Source organism: Rhyacophila brunnea, unplaced genomic scaffold (genome assembly GCF_057557595.1).
Source record: "Rhyacophila brunnea isolate RB1 unplaced genomic scaffold, BYU_Rbru_1.0 scaffold_13, whole genome shotgun sequence".
NCBI classification, from domain to species: domain Eukaryota; kingdom Metazoa; phylum Arthropoda; class Insecta; order Trichoptera; family Rhyacophilidae; genus Rhyacophila; species Rhyacophila brunnea.
The window spans coordinates 10,881,248-10,908,227 of NW_028232785.1; the positions used below are offsets into that span (position 1 = coordinate 10,881,248).

Sequence of the window (26,980 nt, forward strand, 5' to 3'; positions counted from 1 at the left end):
TTTGTTTACTCAAAATGAGTGAATGCATTTATTACACAATTCAATTGTTAGAAATAGATAAAGATGACCCTGGGTATCAATCATGACTGAAAATTAAATAGCAGATGAAGTTATAATCTTGGAAAGTGAGGATGGAAGTGAAGATTGCGAGGAAGAAGAAACAACACACCCAAAAACAAAGTTATCAGTGATAAGATCGTATCTCGACGATCTAATAATATTTTTATTGACTATTCGTCACAACAAAATTCAACTATATCAGTGGCGCACCCAGGATTTAATATTGGGGGGGGCCCAATTTAATTCTCTAATTTCTCGTTTATCGGTCTTTTGTCTATTGCACTCGGTGTACCTACACCATGGCTCCCACATCCTCAAACGGGCCCTCAGGCTAGGATATTTGGCGGCCCCCCTACCTACCGCTAAGATTAAAGGCAGTGTGAAATACTACATTAACGTTTTTCAAATTGTGTTTTAGTTCAAATTAAGGGTACTTATACAGTGAATTATTGGCGATTTTTAATACATCTACTTTAATAATGGAGCTGTCAAGTATCGACACATAATAATCAGAAAATATATTGCACAATTACAATTATTTCTAAACACTAATGTCGGGTTTCTTAAAAAACCCGACATTAGTGTTTCGAAATTTTTATGTTAGAAATTAAAATCATTTTTTGCCGTCTATTTTTTTATTTGTCTAAGCCCAAGGTATAGTTTATTGGCTTTCAATTTCAATGTTTAAAATCATTCTGATAATTTTCATGTTTGGGGGGTGCCAGGGCCCCTTGGCCCCCCCCTGGGTGTGCCACTGAACTATATTACACACATTTTCCTAATTTTAGAGAGTTGATTATAAAAAAAAACAGCAGACTTCAAAACAGCAAACAAAACTTGATTTTTTCTTCTAAGCAGGATTACCGAAAGCAAGCGCGTTGACATTAATGTCGCTCCACAATGGGTGTGTCTGGATATATCATCCGAAGACGAATAAACAGGATTTTGTTGGTGCTTTTATATAACAAACTTTCGTCTTTAAAGAAACACCCCTTACTCGTATTAGTCTGTTATATCATGGTTCTACTGTTTATAGTGATATATCTATATTTATTAAATTTCATCTACCAAAGGGGTAGGAAACATTTCGTCACTGTTCTGGCAGAAGACACTAATTCGAAAAAATGACATATTAAGTTAGTTATACCAAAATGTTCCTTATTTCAAACTTTACCGTCTGGAAACCTTCTTAATAAATAAACAGTCTTTATTTTAAAGTCATCCTTTTAACGATCACTTAATAAACTCACATGATAGACCATTTCAAACATTGTTATAACTTCAAAGTCAAATTACTCAAAACTAGTATTCTCCAGTTAGTGTGTTATGCCAGAACAAACTACATCATTAAGTTTGACGGAAATATGTTACACAGAACAGCTAAAAACTGTGATGATCGAAAACGAAGACACTTAACATTAAAGGAAGCCTTCATCCAGCGGTGAACGACTATATGTTTACCGTTATGTATTCAAGGAAGGCTTTCACTCATCACACTAATTCACCAAGTACCGATTTTTAGTTTGACCGTGTGTTATATTTTATTTCCTACTTTTGTAAAAAAAAATAACTTAATGTGGGTTCAACCAGGTGACCCAATTTTTCGGTACAGAATCGGTATTGATTATTGAATTATGGACGTGGTTACCACGATGTTTTGACCATAACGGTGACCTCTTCAGCCTCTCCATGAATACTTCATATATTATTTTTAGGTAACTGGCGGTATGGGAACAGCAAAAGGTAATTGAATATTATGTCTATGGTAATTAATGGTAGGTGATTAAAAATTTAAATCTATCATATTAATTATTCACTTCTATGGCTTCTACGACGTTATAATATCAACATCAGGGAACTCAGAATTAATGGGAACTGAAATCCCTAACGGTTGTGGGGAGTAACAAGCAATCGATCTTGAGTGTGGAAGAGTATGGGATAAACTTAAACATGTCTCAAGAATACGTTTGTATTTCATTTTGATAACTGCTCTCATGTACTGACGCTCATTCAATATTGATGTATTTGAAGGTTGCAACATACACTATTGCATGTCTATAATGTGTGTTTCATTTTCGTAGGACACTCACATTCAAAACCCTGCGTTAAAATGTAGTGTATTGGGGTATAGCCTATCGGAATTCTATTTATCAATCTGTTCTGTGGTCAAAATTATCAGTATTTTCAACTCACCAACATATTTGATAATATTAATTATTATTTGTGGTAATTGGTGGTATTTCACTCGTAGTGAAAATTCACATGTTGTTTTTCAAAGTGTCTGTACCCAAAGTATTTACCTAATAGGTTGAGCAAGTAACTAATATCCATTTGTCATAGAAACAAAAATCTGTTGGTATATCCACATATGAACATGGTGAAGTGTAATGTAATATCTTCGTGTCGTTTAACTGATTCCTATGGTTACCACGACGTTGTGTTATCAAATATGTATACATAACAGTGGTGAAGGGTGGAGGTAGGCTGTTAAGATCTGACATAAATAGTGCATACTAAACTTTTTCAGTGATACTCATTTGTTTTCAATGAACTAAGAGTATAAACTGCAGATGGCGCTGGTAAGTTTTTAAAATTCAATTAAACCCTGCCTAAGCCAAACCATAATATGGGCGATCCGACAAAAATATTGCACACTTTTTCTGTCTTACTTATTTGTTTTCGTTGAATTAAGAATAAATACTATTACAGATGGTGTTGGTTAGTTTTTTTAAAATTCACTAAGCCCTGCCTAAACCAAACCATAATAGAAAACAAATATTCTTCTATCTATAAAATATCTAAAAAAAAATATGATTTCATATCATCAGCCTGAATTTATCCACTGCTGGATGAAGGCCTCTCCAAGCTGATTCCACTTCTCTCTTCCGCAGAACTTAATCATTTCATCGATCCAGCGGCCTCTAAGCCTACCTTGCGGATGTTTTGTACCACTGGATGGCTAGATTTGTCCAACGATTGTCCTTCGAGCTATGTTTCCAGCCCATTTCCATTTGAGGTTTTTAACAAACTCTATTACTCTGTACGATTTAATGCCATAATTTTGGATATTTTTTGACTTATCTATGGTGGTTTGGATTAGGCAGGGTTTAATTGAATTTTAAAAACTAACCAACATGATCTGCAAATTGTAGTCTTTGTTAAATGAAAACAAATATGTATGACTGACAAAGTTTTTAGTGTGACCTATTTATGTCGGATCTTAACAGCCTACCTCCACCCTTCGCCATTGATACATTATCCGCCTTAGCCTTACTGTGCATGTTTTAGGCTAACAATGATCATCGTTGTATAAAATGAGAAAGTAATTGAAAAATTGAATAATAATTATTGGTGGTTTGTTGTTCTTTATTTATAGCTATTGTTACCGCGATGTTGTGGTATAAAAATCGTCTAAACCGGTTGCTGTTTTAGCGTCTTTATGCAAACTTAGTATAATAACTATCACTAGATATCTATTATCACAAAAACATTCTCGCCATTGACATGATCGGGAGTTGTGTCATGAAAATGAGTGTTTTTCATCGCTGGTCTTCATGGTTTAACTCCTGGGCTTCAAACCGACCCAGAATCCGTTCTCGGCTTGCATGTTGAAGGTGGATTTGGAAAGTTTGAGAGGTATCTGCGTTTTCGCGATCGGTGTGAATTCGAATTTGTACAACAGATGGAATATCACTGCTTTGATTTCCATCAGGGCGAAACGGGAACCTAAAAATAAAATCATAATTAAATTAGAACAAGTATTCTAAACACTAACCCTATAATGGGACTAAAAAGACGTATTATTATCTATGGAAGTTTTAAATGTCGTGAAGTATGATTACATGTAAATTATACATAAAACATTTCACCGTGGCACAGTTCGCCGTGAGCTATCTTATCAGAAAGAGATGACAGTATACTATACGGTCTCCAATTTTATTAGATTCAATATGAACATTAATTCAATTTTAATTGCTGATTTTGGCAAAATTCAAAAATGAAAACCTATAAGTTTGTTTCTAGAATAACGAGAATCTTTGGTGCTGTTCATAAAGATGACATTTGGAGGGCGAGGTATAATGTGGAGCTGTACGCAAGTTATGGGGGCGAAAAGGTCACGTGGCATATGAAAATGGAGTGACCACACTGGATCGGCCACGTGTATTTATAGAATGCCGGGGATATATCAGCAATTCAGGCTATGTACGCAGGTTAGATGTAAATTGTACGTAAAACATTTCACCCTGGCACAGTTCGCCGTGAGCTTTCTTATCGGAAAGAGATGACAGTATACTATACAGTCTCCGATTTTATTAGATTCAATCTGAACATTAATTTATTTTTATAGCTGATTTTATGGCAAAATTCGTTAATTCAAGAATGAAAACCTAACCTAACCTAAAATATAATCCAGTGTATCGGTTATTTTCAAAATTTTTTGCTGCTGGCTTCCTGTAAAGTGTAAACCGACAAGAACCGTGTTTTATTTAGACATGAATTTTATGTTAGTACTATACGACTAAAAGAGGTTGGACGGTCTTTAATATACGGCCATATGTTTCCGATACATTTTACAGTATAGTGTGATATGTACTATCAGCAGTAAATCCATGCACGTTGAAAAGGGGTATTATATCGTGTGAATAAATTACATTAAAATCAAATCAGTTATTTCTTCATTGCGTAGGTATATCTGTCGGTTTTACATTTTGATATTTCACGCAGGCCGATCGTTAGTATATTGTAAAAATAATATTTACCTATACAATTTCTCGGTCCGATCCCAAATGGTATGAACGAGAACTGTTTTATCGACGATTTGTTGGCGTCGGAGAATCGTTCCGGATCGAATTTATAAGGCTCCGGCCAGTATTTGGGATCGTGTTGGATTCCGTAGATCGGGATCCAGATTCCATCATTCTCGTATAGCTGAAATCAATGATAAACCAGTATTAATTGGACTTTTTTTTATGGAATATACATAATTTGGCAGTGGAAGTAGTCCTACATAATAATTAAGTAATAAAATCGATTACCTACTCCAATTATTTTATATGAATATTTTTGGGTTTTTGAACGAATCATCTGAGTTTTCATTATTTCAGTAGCGAAGGGTGGAGGTAGGCTGTTAATATCCGCCACAAATAATGCACACTAAACTTTGTTAGTCATACGTATTTGTTTTTATTGAACTAAGTCTCTCAAAGGATGGCAAAATTAAAAAGTGGTCACGATCCTCAGCCATGAGTGTACGACCAAGAAGAAGATCTACCAGTGGCGTAGGGTGGAGGTCGGTTGTTTATATCGGACATAAAAATTTTGCCAGTCAAACGTAGTAGTTTTTACTGAAGACTACAATGTAGACGAAAGAACGAAATCATAGAGCGGTGCCAGGAATACAAACTGCCACTATGCATGGGTGAGAAGGCGTTCGATTCCATAAAGAAATGTTCAATATTCGACGCACTCAGAAATCAAGGAATCCTCGGTCGCTATATAAATATTTTCAATAATATAATATACAGTAGCGCAACAGCATCTGTAAATCTCCATAAACCATCGCGCAGATTTTTTATCAGCAAAGGTGTCCGACAAGGTGATACAATCTCACCTAAACTATTTACAGCTACCCTTGAAGACTTATTCAGGCAACTTCACTTTAATGACAAAGGGATCCCCAAAAATGGAGAATACCTGAGTCATCTGCGCTTTGCCGATGGTAGTAATTTATTAATAGTAATTTTCTCATAAGATTCAGAAGACCTCCAAAGCAGAATGCAGGAACTCGCTGAAATAAGCAACAAAGTAGGCGTGAAAATAAATGTAACAAACACGAAAGTCATGTTCAACTGCTTTGCGGCACTCAATCAATGGCACTCAGCTCGAACAGGTGAAAAACTACATCTATCTGGGACAACAAGTGTCCATAGATGGATGTATATTTGATGAAATTGTTCGCAGAGTAAAGCTAGGCTGGAGTGCTTTTGGCCGCCTGAATAATGTCTTCAAAAGTGACCTTCCACTGTGCCTAAAGCGCAAAGTGTTCAACCAGTGTGCTTCCCGTAATCATATATGCGTGTGAAACATGGACCCTAAGTAAAAGAGAGATCCAGAAACTTAAGAGTAGCACAACGCGGTATGGAGAGGTGCATTCTGGGCATAACGCGAAAGGACAAAAAGAGGAATGAGTGGATAAGGAAGCAGACAAGGGTTTGCGATGTGATAGAGTTCATTAAAAGCTTCAAATGGAGATGGGCTGGACACATTGATAGAAGAAGAGACAATCGTTTGACGAATTTAGTCATCCAGTGGTATCTAAGAGGTACAAAACGTCCGCAAGGTAGACCTAGAGGCCGCTGGATCGATGAAATGATAAAATTCTGCGGAAGTACGTGGCAACGCAACGCACAGGACCGAGAGAAGTGGAAGCAGCTTGAAGAGGACTTCATCCAGCAGTGGATAGATTCAGGCTGATGATGATGATAACTACAATGTATTGATAGTGTTTGCAGTGACGTCCCTAGACAAAATGCCGCCCCTAAGCAGCGCCCATTTTTTACACAGTATTTTTCATCATCCTTTCATGACTCCAATATCTAAGAAATGTCTTGTATGGATACATTAGTAACAAAATATATACCGCTAAATTTAATTTAAATGCCATCTCTACTTCAGTAGATAACGGTTTCAGATACATTTAAAAATACATATGGCAACTTCCAAAATTCGCGAGTGACTGGCAAAAATATCTGGATCAATTTGTTGGGTTATTATGTACCCTCCTATAATTAAAATATAATTCGCAAATCTGCGAATCTCTTAGATGTTTTATAGATAGAAGAATATTTTTTATCGATTATGGTTTGGGTTTAGGCAGGGCTTAATGAATTTTAAACAACTAACCAACACCTGTACCAACAATCTGTAATATTTCGTATTCTTGATTCAACGAAAACAAATATGTATCACCCATAGCATACCCTAACTATTATATTTTGGTTAGGCGGGGTTTGATTGAATTTTAAAAACTAACCAGCACAATCTGCAAATTGTATTTTTAGTTCTGTGTAAACAAATAAATGTGCACTATTTATGTGGAATATTAATAGCCTACCTCCACCCCTCGCCACTGTTATCTTGGAATGTGGTAAATCACTGTTTGATAATAGGCATTTAAAATTAATCTTAATTGTGTGTAATTTATTATTGATTTTTGATTATATTCTGATTTCGTTCAAATAACGCTTTATTGTATTACGAGGGTGGGTCAATAAGTCCTTAGAAAAGCCGACAGGTGGCGCGACTAGTACTGTAAGCGGTTTGTTTTCATGCAGCGGCACTACCGATTCAGTATGCTGCGAAGTTTCAATCAGATTGGTCGGGTTGTTGTGTGTTTCTCGTACATTTAAAAAAAAAATTGCTTGTGGAAAATGGAGAAAATTGAGTTTAGAGCTGTTATTAAACATTTTAATATAAAAGGGTTAACAGCAAAGGAAATAAAAAATGAGTTGGATTTAGTTCACGGCATATCTGCTCCTTCACTTGCAACTATTTATAACTGGTTAAATGAATTTAAACGTGGTCGTACATCAACAAAGGATGAACCACGCTCAGGACGTCCTGTAGAGGTGACTACACCAGAAATGATCAATAAAATCCACGATATGGTGTTAAGTGACCGAAGATTAAAGTTGAGTGAGATAATTGAGGTTACAGGGATCTCAAAAGGTAGCGTCATTTCTATTTTACATGACAAATTGGGCATGAAAAAAATTTCTGCAAGATGGGTGCCGCGTTTGCTCACAGTCGACAATAAACGCAATAGGGTGGTGGCCTCTAAAGCCCTGCTGTCGCTCATGCAACGCAATCCGGATGAATTTTTTCGTCGCTTTGTGACTGTAGATGAAACATGGATACACCACTATACTTCCGAGACGAAAGAACAGTCAAAGCAGTGGATTGCGAAAGGCGAACCATGTCCAAAGATGGCGAAAACCGTAAAATCAGCTGGTAAGGTTATGGCTACTGTATTTTGGGATGCACGTGGAATTATTTTCGTTGACTATTTGGAAAAAGGAAAAACACTAACAGGGGATTATTATGCATCTTTATTGGACCAGCTAAAAAACAAAATTGAAGAAAAACGGCCTCATTTAAACAGGAAAAAAATCCTCTTTCATCAGGACAATGCCCGTGTTCACACATGTTTACGATCAATGGCTAAAATTGAAGAATTGAAGTTCGAATTGGTCGACCACCCACCGTATTCGCCAGATTTAGCCCCCAGTGACTTTTTCCTTTTCCCAAACTTAAAAAAATGGCTAAGTGGACAACGTTTTTTTTCAAATGAAGAAGTCATCGATTGGACAAATGCTTATTTTGAGGACCTTCCGAAAACTTATTTTTCTGACGGTTTAAAAAAAATTGAGAAACGTCTAACCAAGTGTATTGAGCTCCAAGGAGATTATGTTGAGAAATAAAAAAAAAATACAAAAATAAAAACTGTTTTAATGCTTTTTTCTAAGGAATTATTGACCCACCCTCGTATTATAATATTATCTGATATATATATCCGATTTCGCAAACAATTTAATCATACATTATAATTCTTATCTGGTGTTATTATCAGCTTTTTTATTTTGTTTAATTTTACATTTCGAAAAATATCTATATATAAGAATTTTTTATTAATTTTTTAGGCCGGGAGGTGAACATAATTTCGCAGGTGCAACTAACGTAAATATTTAGCCTGCTTGCTACTTATAGCTTCAACCGCTGACTTTTCCAGTTCGACTCCCCATACCCAAACACTTTGAGCCTAGTGACAAACACAAAGCCTGTGGGTAGGTATTCTTGCGACTAATTGCGAGCCATCACATACACAAATGTTTATCGAATGATCGTGGCCTAACGTGCATACTTGTTAGGATCGTATTAGGATGGATGTTTTAGCCACTTACTCAAATTATTAAGTTCATCATGGCCCCCACATTCTAAAGCAGCCCCCCTACCTATCGCTAAGGGTAAAGGCAGTGTGACGCGCTGCAGTAGCGTTTTCCAAATGGTGTACGCGGTAAAATTAAGGTGTATTTTTAGCGATTTTTGTATTTTTAATATACATCCATTTGAATTATGGAGTTGTCGAGTAATTGGCACACAGTTAAAAATTGCGTCACACAACCAAATATTTTTAAATATTAATATCATTGAAGTAAAATAGCGCTTTTTTTTTATTAGATTAAATTTGTGATCTGTGTTTATCTTACTTATCTGGTCGACTGGTCACGCCGGGCCCTTCCTGAGCCCGGGCCCCCAGGGTAGAGCCCTGTTAGCCCTCCCCTTGTGGGGGCCATGAAGTACATTCTCTGATTCCAAACACAAATTGAAAAATATTACGCGTATTTGCCATGCGCAGGGTTCGATACTGGGACCCATGGCATTATGAGTCAACGCGTAAGCCGCTCGGCCATCGTTGGCAGGTCACGCGTTACTTAGGGGCGGCTAATTAAGGAACGAATACGATCATCACAATTTTTCCACCCCGCAGCGGAAGTATCGACATCTTAGTTTGAAGAAATCACAATAGGGCCTCCAAACTTGTCAGTGCATCAGATCTCCGCGTACCTAAAACCGTCGCTGTTGGACTTGATAAGTATGTTTGATTTTTATTGTATTAGTCACTTTTAGATAGTAAAATGGGTGGGTATGCACCTGTCAATTTTGCATTCAATTTAAGACTAAAAATAATGAAAGGGAATGGCATTTTAAGTCTGCCTAAGTGCTTACGTTGTCTAGCGATGTCACCGCGAACTTTCAAGAGAGATCTTATCTTCTGACACCGGCCTCCGATTAAACCATCTTTATCTACGAATGCAGTAAATCATTGTTTGACAAGCGGCAATTATCATCTGTTATTAAAATTAATCTTAATTGTATGTGTGTAACATGGTACCTACTGATTTTTGATCGATTAGTAAATAAGTCTTATCTTATCATAAACCTTTTTTGACAGTATTAATAGATAGGCCTTATTGCATTAATATAATAAATACTTATAACCGATTACAATACATAATATTTCTTATCTGATGATGTTACCAGTTTTTTCGCTATTGTTATCATTGAATTGACAGCACGCGAGGGATCGATCATTGATAAAATGAATTTTATAATATATTTTATCAATTGATCCCAATATTATAAGACATGTCAGATAATACTATACAACTTAAATTGGTAATAATAAATTATCAGCATACATTGATCGTAATAAAATAAATCTATATGGTATCAAACAGTAGCGAAGGGTGGAGATAGGCTGTTAAGATCCGCCATAAATAGTGCACATTAAACTTTGTCAGTCATACGTATTATTTGTTTTTATTGAACTATAGCGTCAATTACATTGAGATTCTTTACAAGCTGTTTGTTGGCGAATTTAAAAGCGGGCGATTCAGCTACTGCGATTTGATGATCACACACAAAACTTTCCATTCGCTGAGAAGCCACAAGCCAGCGACTATTTTGACAGAACGTAATTCATTTTTTTACCGGGAGGTTGCTACTGCGCAGACGCAGTAGGCCCACACGCCGGTGTGTAGCGTGTAAAGTTGACCGGCTTTCAACTTTTCTCGGTAGAGTGTTTACAACCTGCTTGTTAGCTTGTTCGATGATTACACTGGGCGACTTTACAGGCAGATTGTAAATTCGCCAACAAACAGCTCGTAAAGAAGCTCAATCTAATTGACGCTTTAGACTACAATTTTACAGATGGTATTGGTTAGTTTTTAAAAATCAAATAAACCCTGCCTAAACCAAATCATCAATGGGTTATAAAATGTCAGGATTATTTTTATTACCATCACAAAATAAGCAATTTATGATTTAAAAAAAGTCTTTCATAATTTTCAATGACTGGCTCATGAAATAGTGTACTTTATTACGATTTATTGAATATTTTTATATGCCAGGACTCTGAAATCATTTCGTATTACGAAATTCGAATTAAAGGTATGGTTTTATATGAAAATAATATTCAAGGGACTTTTTTTTTGCGAAAATTTTGATTTAGGGCGAATTTCGAATTATCCGTGTTCTTATATTAACGAGGTTTTACTGTATAATATCTAAACACATAAATATGATAAACTACCCTCGATAGCCGCCTTGTGTACAGAATAGATGCGCTGAAGAGATACAATACTACAACAGGCCACGAGGCCCGATGACAGTAGTGTGGTAATAGTAATGAATCAATCAGAAACCTCGACTTTTGAGAAAATCTCGTAAATATATTATGATCTCACCGGGATTCGAACGCAATGAAGTAGAAGACTACTGTATCTTTACCTGGTAACTCTTCAACTCCATGTTACAGGGCGGTCGCAAGATGTAGGGTTTGTTGCATTTTCTATCTGTCAGCACGGCGGGTGGCCACAATCGTAAAGTTTCTGAAACAGAATTATTATAGTATTAAACTATTTATTCAATGGATCGTTCAATATAGAACATACTTTGGATTATATAATATTTGTTTTGACACAACAGCAAAGCTCGATTTGATATAAATAAAAAGGATTTCTAATCTTTCATAGATATAATGATGTTATCTAAAATTAAAATAAAAATGCAAGTGAGTTTTATGAATTAAGTTGCTTAGGCCTTGTGACATGTCATGTTGATTTATTTGTAACACGTGAGAGTAGCTGTGGAAGTGTGTAAGAGAGAGTGAGACAGGGAGAAGACGTATTAAACATATGTAAGACACGTAGATAAGTAAAGCAATCGTTTATTTTAATCGGGTCGTGAAAAAAATCAAAATGTTAATGAAAAGATACTCTCACGATAGTTTGACAGATGCTTACAGTGCAGTAATAGCTTGTCGAGTAAATAGAAAGCACATTGGTGAGAATCCAGTGGTTACAAGTTAAGTCCCGTCGGGTGTTGTTTTCGAGATGTTTTCTTGTAGATATATTATATCTGAGGTGTTTTCAAATTATGTATATTCAATACATAGTATGTTACATTCTCAAATCTTCAAATAATCAAATATCACTAATTTTTGTCATCGACAGCACCACAACAAGGAAACGATAACCGAAGATAATAATATTATAGTGTATCACATTTACCTGATACAACCATGTCCATGTATTTCATTGTCTGCAGATCGTTGTAGCCGACTTTTCCGTTGTTCTTGGCGGCCAGTTCGTCCACCTCCTCCCGCAGCCTGTCCTGAACGTCCTGGTTGACGGCCAGCTCGTGCGCCATGAAACAAAGGAGGCTCGCAGACGTGTCGAAGCCAGCAATGAAGAACAGGATGGCTTGTGCTACTATTTCGTCGTCGGACCAATCTGAAATAATATAAAATAGGAGTTATTAGATAAGTAGTGACTTAAGCGTCAGCCTGTAGTGTTGCGGGTCCCAGGTTCGAATCCTGGGCCTGGCAAATACACATATTGTTTTTTAATTTGTGTTTGAGTCAGAGTATGGACCTAATAGGTTGAGCAAGTGGGTGATATTCATTTCTCGTAAAAATAAAATCTGTTAATACAAACCTCCACTCTGTGGAGGTCCATATGATCTTATTAGGATCGGACATGGTCGAAGTGAAGGTACTATATATCTTTAAAGGTCTAATTACACGAGCAGACTTGCGGATCCAACCAGTTTCAGCGATCGTCGACTTTAAATAGCAATTACACGGAACGATTCAGATACCAATTCGATCGTGTTGAAACTTGATTTGATTGGCTCATAATAATATATCCTCAGTTGCTAATGTTCACATTAGTAAGTTAACCAAAAAATATCCATTGGTAATACCAATTATTGGAGATGACATCAGTGGCGAAGGTTGAGGTAGGCTGTTAAGAGCCAACATAAATAGTGTACACCAGACTTTGTCAGTCAAACATATTTGTTTTCACTGATTTTTAATTAAACTATGACTATAATGTGTAGGTAGTGTTTGTAAGTTTTTAAAATTCAATTAAACCCTCCCTAATCCAAGTAGTATAATATACTAGATAATAGTGAAAAAATATTCGTTTATCTATAAAATATCTAAAATTATGTCATTAAACTATACATAATTTTAATTTTATCGATAGAAGAATATTTGGTTTAGGCAGGGCTTAATGAATTTTAAAAAAACTAACTAACACAATCTGTAATATTATGTAACGGATCGTCCATAACATACCTAAACTATTACGGTTTGGTTGGGCAGGGTTTAATTAATTTTTAAAAACTAGCAAGCACCATCTGTAATTTGTAGTCTTAGTTCAATGAAAACAAATACGTTTTACTGACAAAGTATAGTGTGTACTATTTATGTCGAATCTTAACAGCCTACATCCACCCCTCGCCACGAATGACACTAATTTGACAAGTATCTAACGAGTTGTTGATTGTATTTACTAGGATATTATTTTTGTTTTATAAAGTCAGTCTTCATTTCATTATATAAATGCCAAATTTGTGTTGTTATGTCAAACGCAAGACAGGACACGCATGTGCGGTTACACTTGGAAGCTCGAAGTTAATTTGGATATGTTCTCGATAATCCTCAACACAATCGTGCCCAAAAAATACGAATTGTTCCAATTCAGTCACAACTCCAGGAAACGACTCAAAAATGACTTTTCACGATCGGGGGCGATGGTTGGCCTGAGAATCTGTAGAATAGAACTTAAGGCTAGGCTAACCATACGTCCCGGTTTCACACATTGGTCCCAGCGGGTTTGGCATTTTATTCTTGCTGTTGTTGATTGTCGATAATAAATTGTCATGGTTGGCTGTAGTAGCGTATATGTGATGAGACAGCTGGGAGGGTGCGAAAAAAGTTCATTCCAAGGAGAAGTACGACTGGTACAATAAATGAGAATTCCAAAAAGCGATAAGTCCACATTTGGTCAAAATCGAGAAAAAAATACGCACGTATTCTTTGTATAATTTTACACAATATGTATTGATCTATAAATTCCAAAATGCGACATAACCCTACGAAAAAAATATTTTAAGTTTTGATTTATTACAAAAAGCACCTCAAGTCCATGTTTCATATTATTTAAAGCTTGGTTGATTTCACGCGTGTTTAAGTCAACCAATAAGGGAACGTTCAATATTGAAAAGGGTGTCTCCCATGCTGCAGCATCTGGTAAACTCATGACAGTGCCACGGAAATATGTGCCTTATGCGGAGTAAATTAAAAAGTGAAATACAAATAGGGCTACGTCTAATTTTATTTTGCCTATATTTATGAGTTTATCGGCTGAAACAAATTGCCATATGGTTCTAATTTCGACATAGAATACAACGGAAAAAATAATCTCACGTTAAAACAAATAATTGAAGCTTGAAACATAAAAACGTTGTTTCCCGAAAATATTAAATTGTGGACTTGTCGCTTTTTGTATTTAGACGCCTCAAATAAATGAAATAATTTAAATTTCTGCTGCAGCAGACCTTCTGCATTCTTCTTTTGTACATATTTTTATAGGTAATAAAAAAATTTTTGGTGGTTAAATTTGTTTCTTTGCCCTATATCCTGTTCCTGTCATAATTATGGTAAGCCTAGTTAAGGCAGTAAAATTAAAATCAATACCAACGGTTGAGGGTAATAATTGATAGAATTTCAATTTATAAGTTTTTTTACTATTCTATTTGAGAAAAGAATTTGGACTATAAATAATAGAAGGTGTCTTACATATTATGACTATCAACGCCATCTATGTTCTATTATAGTAGGTATACCACAATAAGTCAATTTTCAAACCAAAACGTGTTTTATCACCGTTTTTAATAAGTTTAAATTACATTGAATTCGTATGACGTTATCATTCTGTTGATTTATCGGAGGCATCTAGTGACAAAATTCGAAAGATATGATTTACTACATTATTTTACTGATAATAAATTACATTTTAAAGTGTTTTAAGTAATCAATAGGTACATAGAAGGACAGATTCTTCTAGTATTGCGGCCACAGAACAGATTACTAAATACAATTTAGATAGGCTATACCCCGATACACTACATTTTGAAGCAGGGTTTTGAATGTGTGAGTATCCTACGAAAATGAAACACATTATAGACATGCAATAATGTGTTGCAACCTTCAAATATATTAACATTGAATGAGCGTCACAAGCTGAGAACAGTTATCAAACAAAGGACAAACACATGTTTAAGTTTATCTCATATTCTTCCACACTCGAGATTGGTCGACTGTTACTCCACACAAATCATTAATTATGGTATGGTAACGATCTCCATTGACCGTGACGCGAACTTCGGCCTTATTTTTGAAGAAATATGTAAGGTCCAATGATGCCACCAGCATATAAACCACATTAAATGATGCATTTTTGTGGATGTAATGCAGTTAGTAAAGTCTCTTCTGGATTGGTCTTCTTCATATGCGCCAATTTTTCTTATTAACAAATCTGTTCAGTCAAAATTTAGCTTAATCACTGAATGCAACTTTGCAATATAACACCGTCAATAAGTTGCATGAATCAATAACTGATTTTCAAAGTAAACTTGGTTAATTTGTAAGCGTTATTCAAGCGTGACTCTATTCACGATGAATTGCCAGCTGAGTATACTGGTCATAAACGTCAAAAAGTAAGCGCAGTATCATAGCTCAGTTTGACAGTTAACGCTTTCATAAATGTTCTATCTAACAAAAAAAAAACACCAGTTATAAACGAGAATTAATATTGTATTTTGTGTCAGTGTACATAGTGCCTGAAGATGCGGAAAGGCGAAACCCATGTTTTAAAAAATTACTCAATTTTAATACAGTCGAACTTGGTTATTACGAGGAAGATGGGACCGACTGAATTTGCTCGTTGTAAGCGTTACTCGTTATATCAGACAATATGTATTTTTAAATGAGTGGTCACAACACAAAAAGTCGCAATTCAAACAAAAATAGACAATTAGAATTTTTCTCCGAAACAAGCATGGCATTCATAAACTACAAAAGAAGTTGTGGTACAGTTCGTGATACACCCCTGTTACAGGCGGGCTTCTCTAGGTGTAAAATAATCATTTAGTAGTCGTAAGTCGAAACGTAACCCTGACCTCTAGAAACGGCTTCATAGAACATTTAATCTGATTCCTTGCTCAACTACGTAATTTTTTTATTTTTTATTCATGAGTAAAGGCCTTCGTCCGGTGCGTGAAAATCACTTACTGGGCGGAGGTGTAATTAAGATAGATTTTAAAGTATAAATGATGATGGATGAAAGAGATAATTTTAAGATTAAATATAAGTACTTATTCATATATAATAAATTTTGCCGCGCTTGCCGGCAACGTTCAAATTTCCACGCGCCTGCGCCGGGGTGGTCCTCGTGATTCGTCAAATCAAAAACATCACGCGATAAAATTTGGCCAATCACGAGAGTCCTTTTTGTTGGACGGCGTGGGTACGCGAAATTTGAAAAAGAGAAAAAAAGTCAGTGAGCGTCTGGTTTTCAAATCGTACGGACCTGACGACTACAACTGTAAAAATCCCAAATATAATTTGTAAAACTAAAAATTAAGAAAATATAAGAAGACCACGTTACGAGCACGAAAGGCCGTGTTTTATTTACGCTCCAATCGTTTAACTCTCCTTTTTTTGTGAATCCGGGGTTTGATGGACACCTGAGCTAGCCGCTGGAACCCCGGGTATCTCATTCGGTTATGAGGAATACAGCGGAAAACACATTTTAAAAATAGCCGATATACTGAATTATTCGTTAGTTTAACCTAACTAAACCTAACCTAACCTAAACTAACCCAAACTAACAAATAATCCAGTATATCGGGTATTTTCAAAATGTGTTTTCCGCTGTATTCCTCATAACCGAACTGTACCGAAGTTGTTTATTGTAATGAACGCTGGTAGGTACCTACTTACTTCACAAACTTTGGATTTTGTTTTCAACCATTATATGCGTGGATACTTTTTATCTTGTTGGCAAAAACACCAGTTAGGTAAGTATTTAAACACTTAACTAGTATCATAAACGTAATCCGAACACGGCGGCTTCCTATCCGGTCGGATTTTATTGCAGGGTCGAAATGTTTTTAAACAATCGACACATTAACAGTTTTAAGAAAATTTTTGATGATATTTTAGCTCGGTATAATCGATAAAGAGTTTGTTATAAAAGTGAATAAACATATGGAAAAAATCATAAACTGAAATGTCAACGAATGTTTCCTCGTTACATCCGAGATCTTGCTATATCCGTGATCGTAATAACCGAGCTCGACTGTATTGTAGACTCCAATAAATAATCAATTTTTCTCTCTTGACCATGTCCAATCCTTATAAGATCATATGGGCCTCTACAGAGTGGCGGTTTGTATTAACAGATTTTTGTTTTAATGAGAAATGGATGTCAGCCACTTGCTCAACCTATTACGTCCATACTTGGCTCCAAACACAAATTGAAACACAATGTGTATTTGGATTCAGCCTAAATACCCAAAATAAGACAGCAGAGGAGATAAAAATCCGCCTTATCTCCGGGAATAAATGCTGGGATGCCTGCAAGCGACTGGTGGGGTCGAAAATTCTAGGCCTAAGAAGTAAACTTCTAATATATAAAACAATTATAAGGCCAGTGGTCACTTACGGCTGTGAGACTTGGTGCTTAACTCAAAACGAGGAAAACAAATTAGCTGTCTTCGAGCGCAAAATACTCCGCAAAATCTTTGGACCCACGTTGGAAAATGGGAACTACAGAATAAAAATGAACCACGAGTTGGAAGAGCTGATTGAACAGCAAACAATCATAAGATACTGTAAGTCCCAAAGACTACGATGGGCGGGACATGTGGAGAGAATGCCTGAAGTTAGAGCGCCAAGGATCATGTCGAAGTGGCTACCCCAGCGGAAGAGGCCCAGAGGCCGTCCAAGAAGGAGATGGGCTGATGCCGTAGAAGTGGGCTGGCTTCATATAGGAAGACCCGGTAACTGGAGAAGTGTGGCGAGAGACCGGAGTGAGTGGAGAGCGGTTGTGGAGGAGGCCAAATCCCACCCCGGGATGTAGCGCCGTGGAAGAAGAAGAGGATTCAAACCTGGGGTCACGTAATTAAAAGCCGATGCGTTAGCTGCTCGGCCATCGTGGGTTGTTAATCAATTTTTAGAAGTACCTATTATAGTGAAACAATTTAATCTTGAAAACGCACAGATGCGACGTCTTTTAGTGCTTAGAAATTACGTAGAGCAAATATATGATTATTGACACAGTTGCTATTGTCAACTGTATTTTGTTTAACATCAATAATATAGCATTACTTTCTCTAGCAGTAGCGAAGGGTGGAGGTAGGCTGTTAATATTCAACATAAATAGTGCACACTAAACTATGTCAATCATACATATTTGTTTTTATTGAACTAAGACTACAATTTACAGATGTTATTGGTTAGTTTATAACCCTAATATAATAAATTAAGCTCTGCCTAAACCAAACCATAATAGTTTTAGTGTCTTTTGGGCGATATCACAAAATTGTGCACATTTTTTCATTCATAATTATTTGTTTTCAAAAAATATCTATAAAATATCTATAATTATGCAATTGAATCATACATAACTTTGAATATTTTATAGATAGAAGAATATTTTCTATCGATACCAACACCATCTGTAATACCATTATGTATTCTTAATTCAACGAAAACAAATAAGTATGACTGAAAAAGTGTGCAATATTTTTATCGGATCGCCCACAGCATACTTAAACTATAATGGTTTGATTTAGGCACCATTTAATTGAATTTTAAAAACTAGCCAGCACCATCTGCAAATAATTGTATTCTTAGTTCGCGAAAACTAATAAGTATGACTGACAAAGTTTGGTGTGCACCATTTATGGTGGATCTTAACAGTCTACCTCCACCCCTCGCCATTGCTATACATACGCATGTCATTGATACGCACACAATAACCACTTGTGGATGCAACAGATTGTAATAACTCATAGATGAGCGAGTACCTGTAGTTATATCTGCAGGCTAGGTGTTTATCGCTAGACTCAAGCGGAGTATCTCAGTATGGGGAATGTACGCAAGGAAAATGATGAGAAGCTTTAAGGGCGGACGTTCTCAGCGTGGGTCAAAATGGACCGTTTAAAAAAAAAGATTTTTTTTTCGGTTAGGTACATGTTCAAACACGCGCGTTATCATGATCTTACTCCCTACTTCAATTTTAGTTTGTCAATTTATGGCTACGGCCGTATGTTGTAGCTTAACCACTGGGGAATGACAAAAGAAATGGCGTATTTCAAAAAAACACTACCTTATTCTTAGGCCGATAATTATTATAAAGCAATCATTATTCGTAGAATGTTTATCACACTTGAATGGTCAAAGACATAGCTTATAATGAGTATCTTTAGAATTATCTTCAAATGTGTTAATCTTGCCTATTTTTTGAATAATAAAATGCCTAATTCTTGTCGAATTTGGGATCACAGAGATTATCAATATAATTTTTTATCGTAAATGTTTTACTAAAATTATCTCGTCATAAATTATTACACCACTGCACAGTTATGTACCGAAATATGACTATATTCTAAAACATTGGAGCGAGAGGTTTAAAAGAATACTATTTTATGTAATAAAAATACTTTATGCAGTCATCAAATGTTTAAAATAAATATAAAGGATAATAAGGCTTCAAAATTATATAAATAGATTATCTACAATGTTTAAGGTATGTCCAGGATCATGCTTTGAAAATAGAACAAAAGCTCAATTTTGACCTACGCTGAGCATGTACCCCCTTAAGTAGTAGACGGGGGTCAATACGGAAGTCAGTGATACATTCTGGATTGTGTTTGCCTCCCGACGCCTCAAAAAATCAATAACAAATTATAAACACCCACCCCCTAAATCACTTTTCTGTGTGTGTGACTGGTGAAGATACCTACTTCTTTTAACGGCAGTCCTTCCAACCGTCGACTCTTCAACTGTCGCGAAGCCTGCCTCCTTGTCGTCAGTAGAAGTTCCATCGGAGGCTTCGTGTTTCAGCGAGCCCTTCTTTGCTTCCATGAGTAGCTGGATCATGTCCGCGCGGACCATATGGCTCTCCTCCCTAGTCTTCATGCTGTCGTTCACCAGTTTCCTGAAGAAGTCGGAAACTTCCTGGGTCAGCATCGAGACACCTAACAACTGAGAATGAAAAAATACCATTTAAGAAAATAATATATCCAATAACAATTGAGTTACCGGGAATTAAAGGAATACAAGAGACATGCCTATAAGCTTTAAGCCAGTGTTTTCCTATCATTATGGTTTGGTTTAGGAAGAGTTTAATTGACTTTTGAAAACTAACCAACACCATCTGCAATTAATTGTATTCTTAGTTCAAAGAAAACAAATAAGCATGTTCAACAACTTCCACAATTCGCCACTGATGTATTGCAACCTCACTGCGATGGAACCTGGAGCCCCCGGGTGAAAGGCAAGCGCTTTACGGTTAAAATTGGTAGTAACAAACTACCCTTTTATTCCGGAAGTGTCAAACCAACTTTCTATTACTGTCATTGGATTTAAATTATTTGGAGAATAAAAAAAATTATAAAGGTAGATACAACAGATCTGTTTATTAGTGTTCGGCAGGGGCGGCTCTATCTTAAGGGTTCGTAGGGACCATCCCCACTTCGTTATGTCAAAAATACGCGTTCGATATTTTTATCACAGTCACAATATACCTACTGAATTACATGATTAAATGAACTATTTAATTTACTTTATCATACTGGGGAGCCAATCAAATGACTCCATGGTGAGTAAAAACTCTCGCTGTATGTCGTTTTTCAAAACTGATAACGGTAAGTCTATAATAATTATTAAACGACTCAGAAAACCATATTATTTATTCGGAAAAATTACTCATTTCTTCATCAATAACATCATATTATAAGTAGTATCTTGGTATATAATGTATAATATAAGAAAGTAGGTAGGTATGTATATTTAATAATAATGGCTAAACCCCACCACCCAGAAAATCGTCGAGCCGCCACTGGTGTTCGGATAATTGCATGTATAGGTACAGTTCACCGTGATCTGTTGTATCGGAAACAGATGGCCGTATAGCATTGAGTTCAAATTCATGTCTAAATAAAACATTTAAAAACAATCGGAATAGAAGGGAATGACATAAGAAAATAGGTAGGTAAGTAAATTAGAAATACAATTAAATCGTACCTATATATTATTTATATAGAATTTTGAATGATTCAAAAGTAGATTGGCAAGTATGTGCTCGTAAGTAGGTACCAAGTCGTACCTATCAAATATCAATTTTTGGTTATTATTGAATCTGATAAAATTTCAAGTAGGTGCTTGAGAAAATAATGCTGCACAAACAATGCATCATTTTTGATTTCAATGCTACGCGTCCATCTCTATCCGGTGCAACAGCTCACGCCAATTTACTTGTAACCCTGTTTATTACCGCCATAAGCCTGGGAATCACGAGTTTCCCGAAGAACTTGGCCGACTTCAAACCCGTGAAGCTGCTGACCTCTTTGCCCATTGTGTAGAAGACGTTCTCCCTGTCTCTCAGGGAGTCCACCTTGACCCCGAAGGCTGTCGAGGCGATGACGTCATTCGTGTACCTCGTGAAGGCGTCCTTCATTTCCACTTCCAGGAGTCCCCTTTCTGAAAATGAATATATACCAGGACTAAGGCATTTTTACATAAACATACGTATTACTATAATATATTTCGATTTTGTATATAAATACTCAGTAGCAGTTGCCGAACGAAGGTCAAAATAGAGATTTTATGGTATTTTCAAAGCATTAACCTGAACATTTCTTAAACGTTGTAGATAGTCTATTTATATAATTTTGAAGCCTTCTTATCCTTTATATTTATTTTAAACATTTGTTTGACAAGAATTAGGCATTTTATTATTCAAAAAATGGGCAAGATTAACACATTTGAAGAAAATTCTAAAGATACTGATTATAAGCTATGTCTTCACTTCAAATGTGAAAAAAAACATCCTACGAATAATGATGGTTTTATATTATTATTGACCTAAGACTAAGGTAGTATTTTTTTGAAATACGCCATTTCTATTGGCATTTCCCAGTGGTTAAGCTACAACATACGACCATTGCCATAAATTGACAAACGGTAAATGAAGTAGGGAGTAAGATCATGTTAACGCGCGTGTTTGAACATGAACCGTTTAAGAAAACGATTTTTTTTCAACAAGTTAGTTTTTAAAATTCAATTGAACCCTGCGAAACCAAGCCATTATAGACAATAGTCAAAAAATACTCGTCTATCTATAAAATATCTAAAATTATGCAATTAAATCATACATAACTTTTATAGATAGAATAATATTTTTATCTATTATAGTTTGGATTAGGCAGGGCCACCGCCATCTTTAGACTTCAGTGGGCAATGGCAGGGCTTAATGAATTTCAAAAAATGAACCAACAATATTAATAATTCACATTCTTTAATTTCTTTTATTTTGTTAACTGTCAATTCATGGTGGAACTGCATTGTATTGTTGTTTATCCAACGAAAACAAATAAGTATCCATGAAAAAGTATGCACAATTTTGTCGTATCGCCCAAAATATACTTAAACTGTTATGGTTTGGTTTAGGGAGAGTTTAATTATTGATTTTTAAAAACTAACCAATACCATCTGTAAATATTTGTAGTCTTAGTCTAATAAAAACAAATACGTATGACTAACAAAGTTTAATGTGGACGATTTATGGCGGATCTTAACAGTCCACCTCCACCCTTCGCTACTGCCTAGCACAATATTGATCCTTCTCTTAATTTCAACTTCTATTAGTAGGTTAATACGTATCACTGTTAAAGATAAATGTAAAATTACTGACTTTTGTTGTCTGGCAACTCCATTTCTTTCACGAAGAAGTCAGCCATTTGCTGGCCACATTCGGCGACGAATTCAAACATGTTCCTCATTTTAGAACTCGTAAAAGCAGGACTTAGCGTGGCCCTCATATCTTTCCATTTCTGGCCTGTAACGAAAATGGTAAAAAAAAAAACAAATTAAAAAATACACACCATTAAAATACGTCAGCCAAAAAAAGACTAAACACAACACAATGCGACCATTTTGGTCGCCAGTTTAGATATCTCGTCCTATGGCTTTCCAACGATTTATAACCTTTTTAAAATTCAGTATCCTTACAAACATAAAATATTGATAATATTACAGATAACCAGGGAACTCAGAAATAATGGGAACTGAAATACCTATCGAGTAAGGAGAAGCAGGCAACCGATCTCGAGTAAGGAAGAATACGGAATGAATTTAAACACGTGTCAAGAATACATCACTCGTCGAATACTAACAAATTGCTCTCGGTTTATGCATTAACGCTCATTTAATATTGGTGTATTACACACACTATGTCCGATCCTAATAGGATCATATGGGCCTCCACAGAGTAGAGGTTTGTATTAACAGAGGTTTGTATTAACAGATCAGCCACTTGCTCAACCTATTAGGTCCATACCCTGACTCAAACACAAATTAAAAACAATATGTGTACTTGCCACACCCAGGATTTGAACCTGAGACCCACGGCGTGATAGTCCAACGCTTAAGCCGCGCGGCCACCGTGGGTGTCGAAAATTGTCATAATTTAATTAATTAAATGTAATTTCATCAGACTTCATGCTTCTATGTATGCAAAGTATAATTATTAATAAAAAGATAGATAAGTTGTTGTATAAAGATTTATTTTGCCAAATTGAGCGAAAGCCTGACATAAAGTATTTGTTAAGTAATTATTATTAAGTATATGCTGTAACTCTAATAAATTTTATAAAGTAAAGTTACTTCCCTATTTTATGAATCATCATTACTGTGGAACCGGTGGGTGGTTAGAAAATATTACTACTAACAGAGATATAAAAGTAGGCCGTAGGTATAAAAAGGTGTACTATCTATATTATATATACCTATATTATATATATATATGTGAATTTATTAATTTGAAAGCATACCTCTTAGAGCGAATAAATGGTTCCCGAAAAGCGGCTCGTTCCTCTCGTCCATTACAGACGCGTGGTCCAGAAAGACGTCAAAGTCTCTGATGGCGATTTGCTTCAGCATTTCCAAATCTCGGATCATGACCAAAGGCTTGGTGAACTGGTAAGCACCAACATATCTGAAAGAAACAAAAAAAGAAAAATAGTTCAATAACAACAGCGTCAGTGAATGGCGAATAGCCGATGAAAATTAAAAACATAAGAACATATTATTATTACCTACTCACAGAACAGATAATAAATATAATTCCGATAGGCTATATTCAATACGCTACATTTTGATGCAGAGTTTTGAATGTGTGAGTGTCCTACGAAAATGAAACACGCATTATATGTACGTGCAATAGTGTTTGTAATACACCAATATTAAATGAGCGTCAATCAATGACATTATTAATGGACAACGCACTCAATACAGTAGCTAGCAAGTAAATTCGCGCATAGCGACATTCGCACATGTATTTATAGGTAGACGTCACGCAATTTCCATTATGTGATATCACGCATCGGGAATTTATAGCAATATCACCTTTATTGTAATGGCGTTGGAACAGAATATGCCATTCGACAGAGCCGACAAAAAAATGAGTGTCATTTTTTTCCAGATGCGTCGTCCGTATTAATGTCATTGGCGTCAATGCATAAGCCGAGAGCAGTTGTCAGTATTCGACGTATGACGTATTCTTAACACGCGTTTAAATTTATCAAGGTATTCTTCCTTACTCAAAATCGGTTACCTGCTTCTCCGTACCCGTTAGGTATTTCAGCTTCTATTATTTCTGTGATCCCTGTACCTATTATTGTGTGTTTCAAAACACCTCAGATATAATCGCATCCCTTTGATTCGTGCCATATGCTTTACAATTGAGCCACCTGTGTCCTATTAGTTTGTTTGTAGAATTCCGAGAATTTTTGGTTCTGGTTTGGAATCTGCTGTTCATAAAAATGACATTTGGAGGTGAACGTACTTTTTGGAGGGCGAAAAGATCAAGTGGCATATGAAAATGGATCGGCCACGTGTATAGACAGTAAACTGAGAAGGTTGGACTTTAAGAATGCTCGATCAAAGCTACTGGAGAGTGTCGGCAGTGAATTGTCCAGGATGGAGGAAACTTTTGAAGTAGGCCAAGGGCTGTAGTGCTATAAATTATGATAAGTATATTTATTATTATAATGGTGATTTCGAAATAATGTATGTTCAATAAAAGAGTGTTACATTCTAAAATTTTGTGAACTAATCGTTGAAGAAAAAAAATAGTTTATTAAAAGTTTTTACGTTACAACAAAAATTTGATTGAATCCACGTGAAGCCAACTGCCAAAACTAACTGATTTCGTCGTAATTCGATAGGACGGAAGAGGCCCGATTACTCATAGGCGCAATCCAATGGTTGTGGGTTTGAGTCCCGCCCTGCGTCGTATTTTTTTACATTTTCTAGTTACATTTAGAACACCCACATAATATGGTGTCCACATGCTCCACCCGGTAAGGCTATCTCCGTGATATGACTCCTAGCTCACTCCTCTATCTAAAGTAATTCTGTAGGCACAATGTCAATAGCTCTACAATAGCGCGCGTATAGCGGTTGGGGGGGTGGGGGTGGTTCAGGAACTGACCATCCCCCAGGAACGAAAAAATACCAGGAATATAAATAAAAATATAAAATAAATATACCAGGTGTAGGCGGAGTGTCTATGTATGTGGAATGTACCCGGAAAAGTATGGGGTCAATGCGAAGATAGATTTTTTTAACTCCGCCCTATCCTACAGGCATTAAAAAAAACAAAAATAAATTTATTATGCATATTTTTTTCTAAATGTGCCCCCTATATAATTTTTCTAGGGCTGATTCATTTATTTGAGCATAAATTCGAACCCAGGACCCACCGCATGCTTAGATTGTTAGTGCAGAACTCTGTCTTCGCCAAAAATAAATAAAATCAATCATTACAATATTATTTAGTTAAATATTTTGCTGTTTGAACACATTTTGTGTTTAGCGTACTTACCTACCAATGCAATATGAAGAATTTGTATTTCAATACAAAACACATGTTTACAATATTATTTAAATAGCAAACTGAAATTGACTTTTCATATTATCGAGCAAATAAATACACATGTCTAAATATTGGCATAAAATTTACATAAAGAATCATTTTGTCTTGAAAGTAAGAAATAATATCAAGGGATTGGAACTTGAATAAATCAATCGTTTGATTGTCTACTACATAATTTGGCTGTCAACAAATGACACATTTTATAATATAAGTATAATATAACTTAACTAACGTGTCCAATATAGTCAAATGTTTAACCAGTCTAAGGAAATGATGTTTTATGAAAATATATGTAAGCATTTAAAACAATTAACTTTTGATCGATTGGTCTTAGTTTAGCCTACTATAAAAAGGGCGATTTGATTTTGAATTAGGCACACTACTTCTGAGTCTTCATCCATCCACTACAACAGTCTTGTAGCGTCTCCATCATCAGAAAGTTCTTCGTGAATAATAATAAAAAAAAAAAACAATTAAAAAATGACGAAATATCAGTTTGGCTTTTTCCTGGTGGCCGCTTTTGTCTTCGCCAGCTCGGTAAATATGACATTATTATAATATGTATATTCAAAAATTTCTTCATTCATAATATAGTCAGAATTTCACTGCGAAATGCAGCCATATTTTAAGCGTCGAAGACAAGGGTTCACAAAGTTTTAACTAAATATACAGTATTATTACATACATACATATGCGATATGGTTGTCTGTTAATTTTGATCTTAAGTTTGATTTATTAATGCTCAAAAATGCTGTAAAAATGTTTTTTCACAAATATAGATT

The 26,980-nt window shown here is 35.6% G+C and overlaps 1 protein-coding gene across 1 annotated transcript in view; it reads right to left on the bottom strand.

Annotated features, from left to right (window-relative positions):
• Positions 1–3,134: 3,134 nt before the first annotated feature.
• LOC147076463 (cytochrome P450 9e2-like) overlaps positions 3,135–26,980 on the bottom strand; it is a 40,768-nt gene continuing 16,922 nt past the window's right edge. Inside the window, exons 3-10 of the mRNA XM_085940288.1 lie at positions 24,094–24,257; positions 22,956–23,099; positions 21,537–21,742; positions 20,005–20,245; positions 12,192–12,413; positions 11,410–11,510; positions 4,821–4,989; positions 3,135–3,786 (exon numbers count right to left, since the gene is read on the bottom strand). Of these exons, the coding sequence (XP_085796414.1) occupies positions 3,620–3,786; positions 4,821–4,989; positions 11,410–11,510; positions 12,192–12,413; positions 20,005–20,245; positions 21,537–21,742; positions 22,956–23,099; positions 24,094–24,257 (1,414 nt within the window). The 3' untranslated portion in view covers positions 3,135–3,619. The remainder of the gene's footprint in view (positions 3,787–4,820; positions 4,990–11,409; positions 11,511–12,191; positions 12,414–20,004; positions 20,246–21,536; positions 21,743–22,955; positions 23,100–24,093; positions 24,258–26,980) is intronic.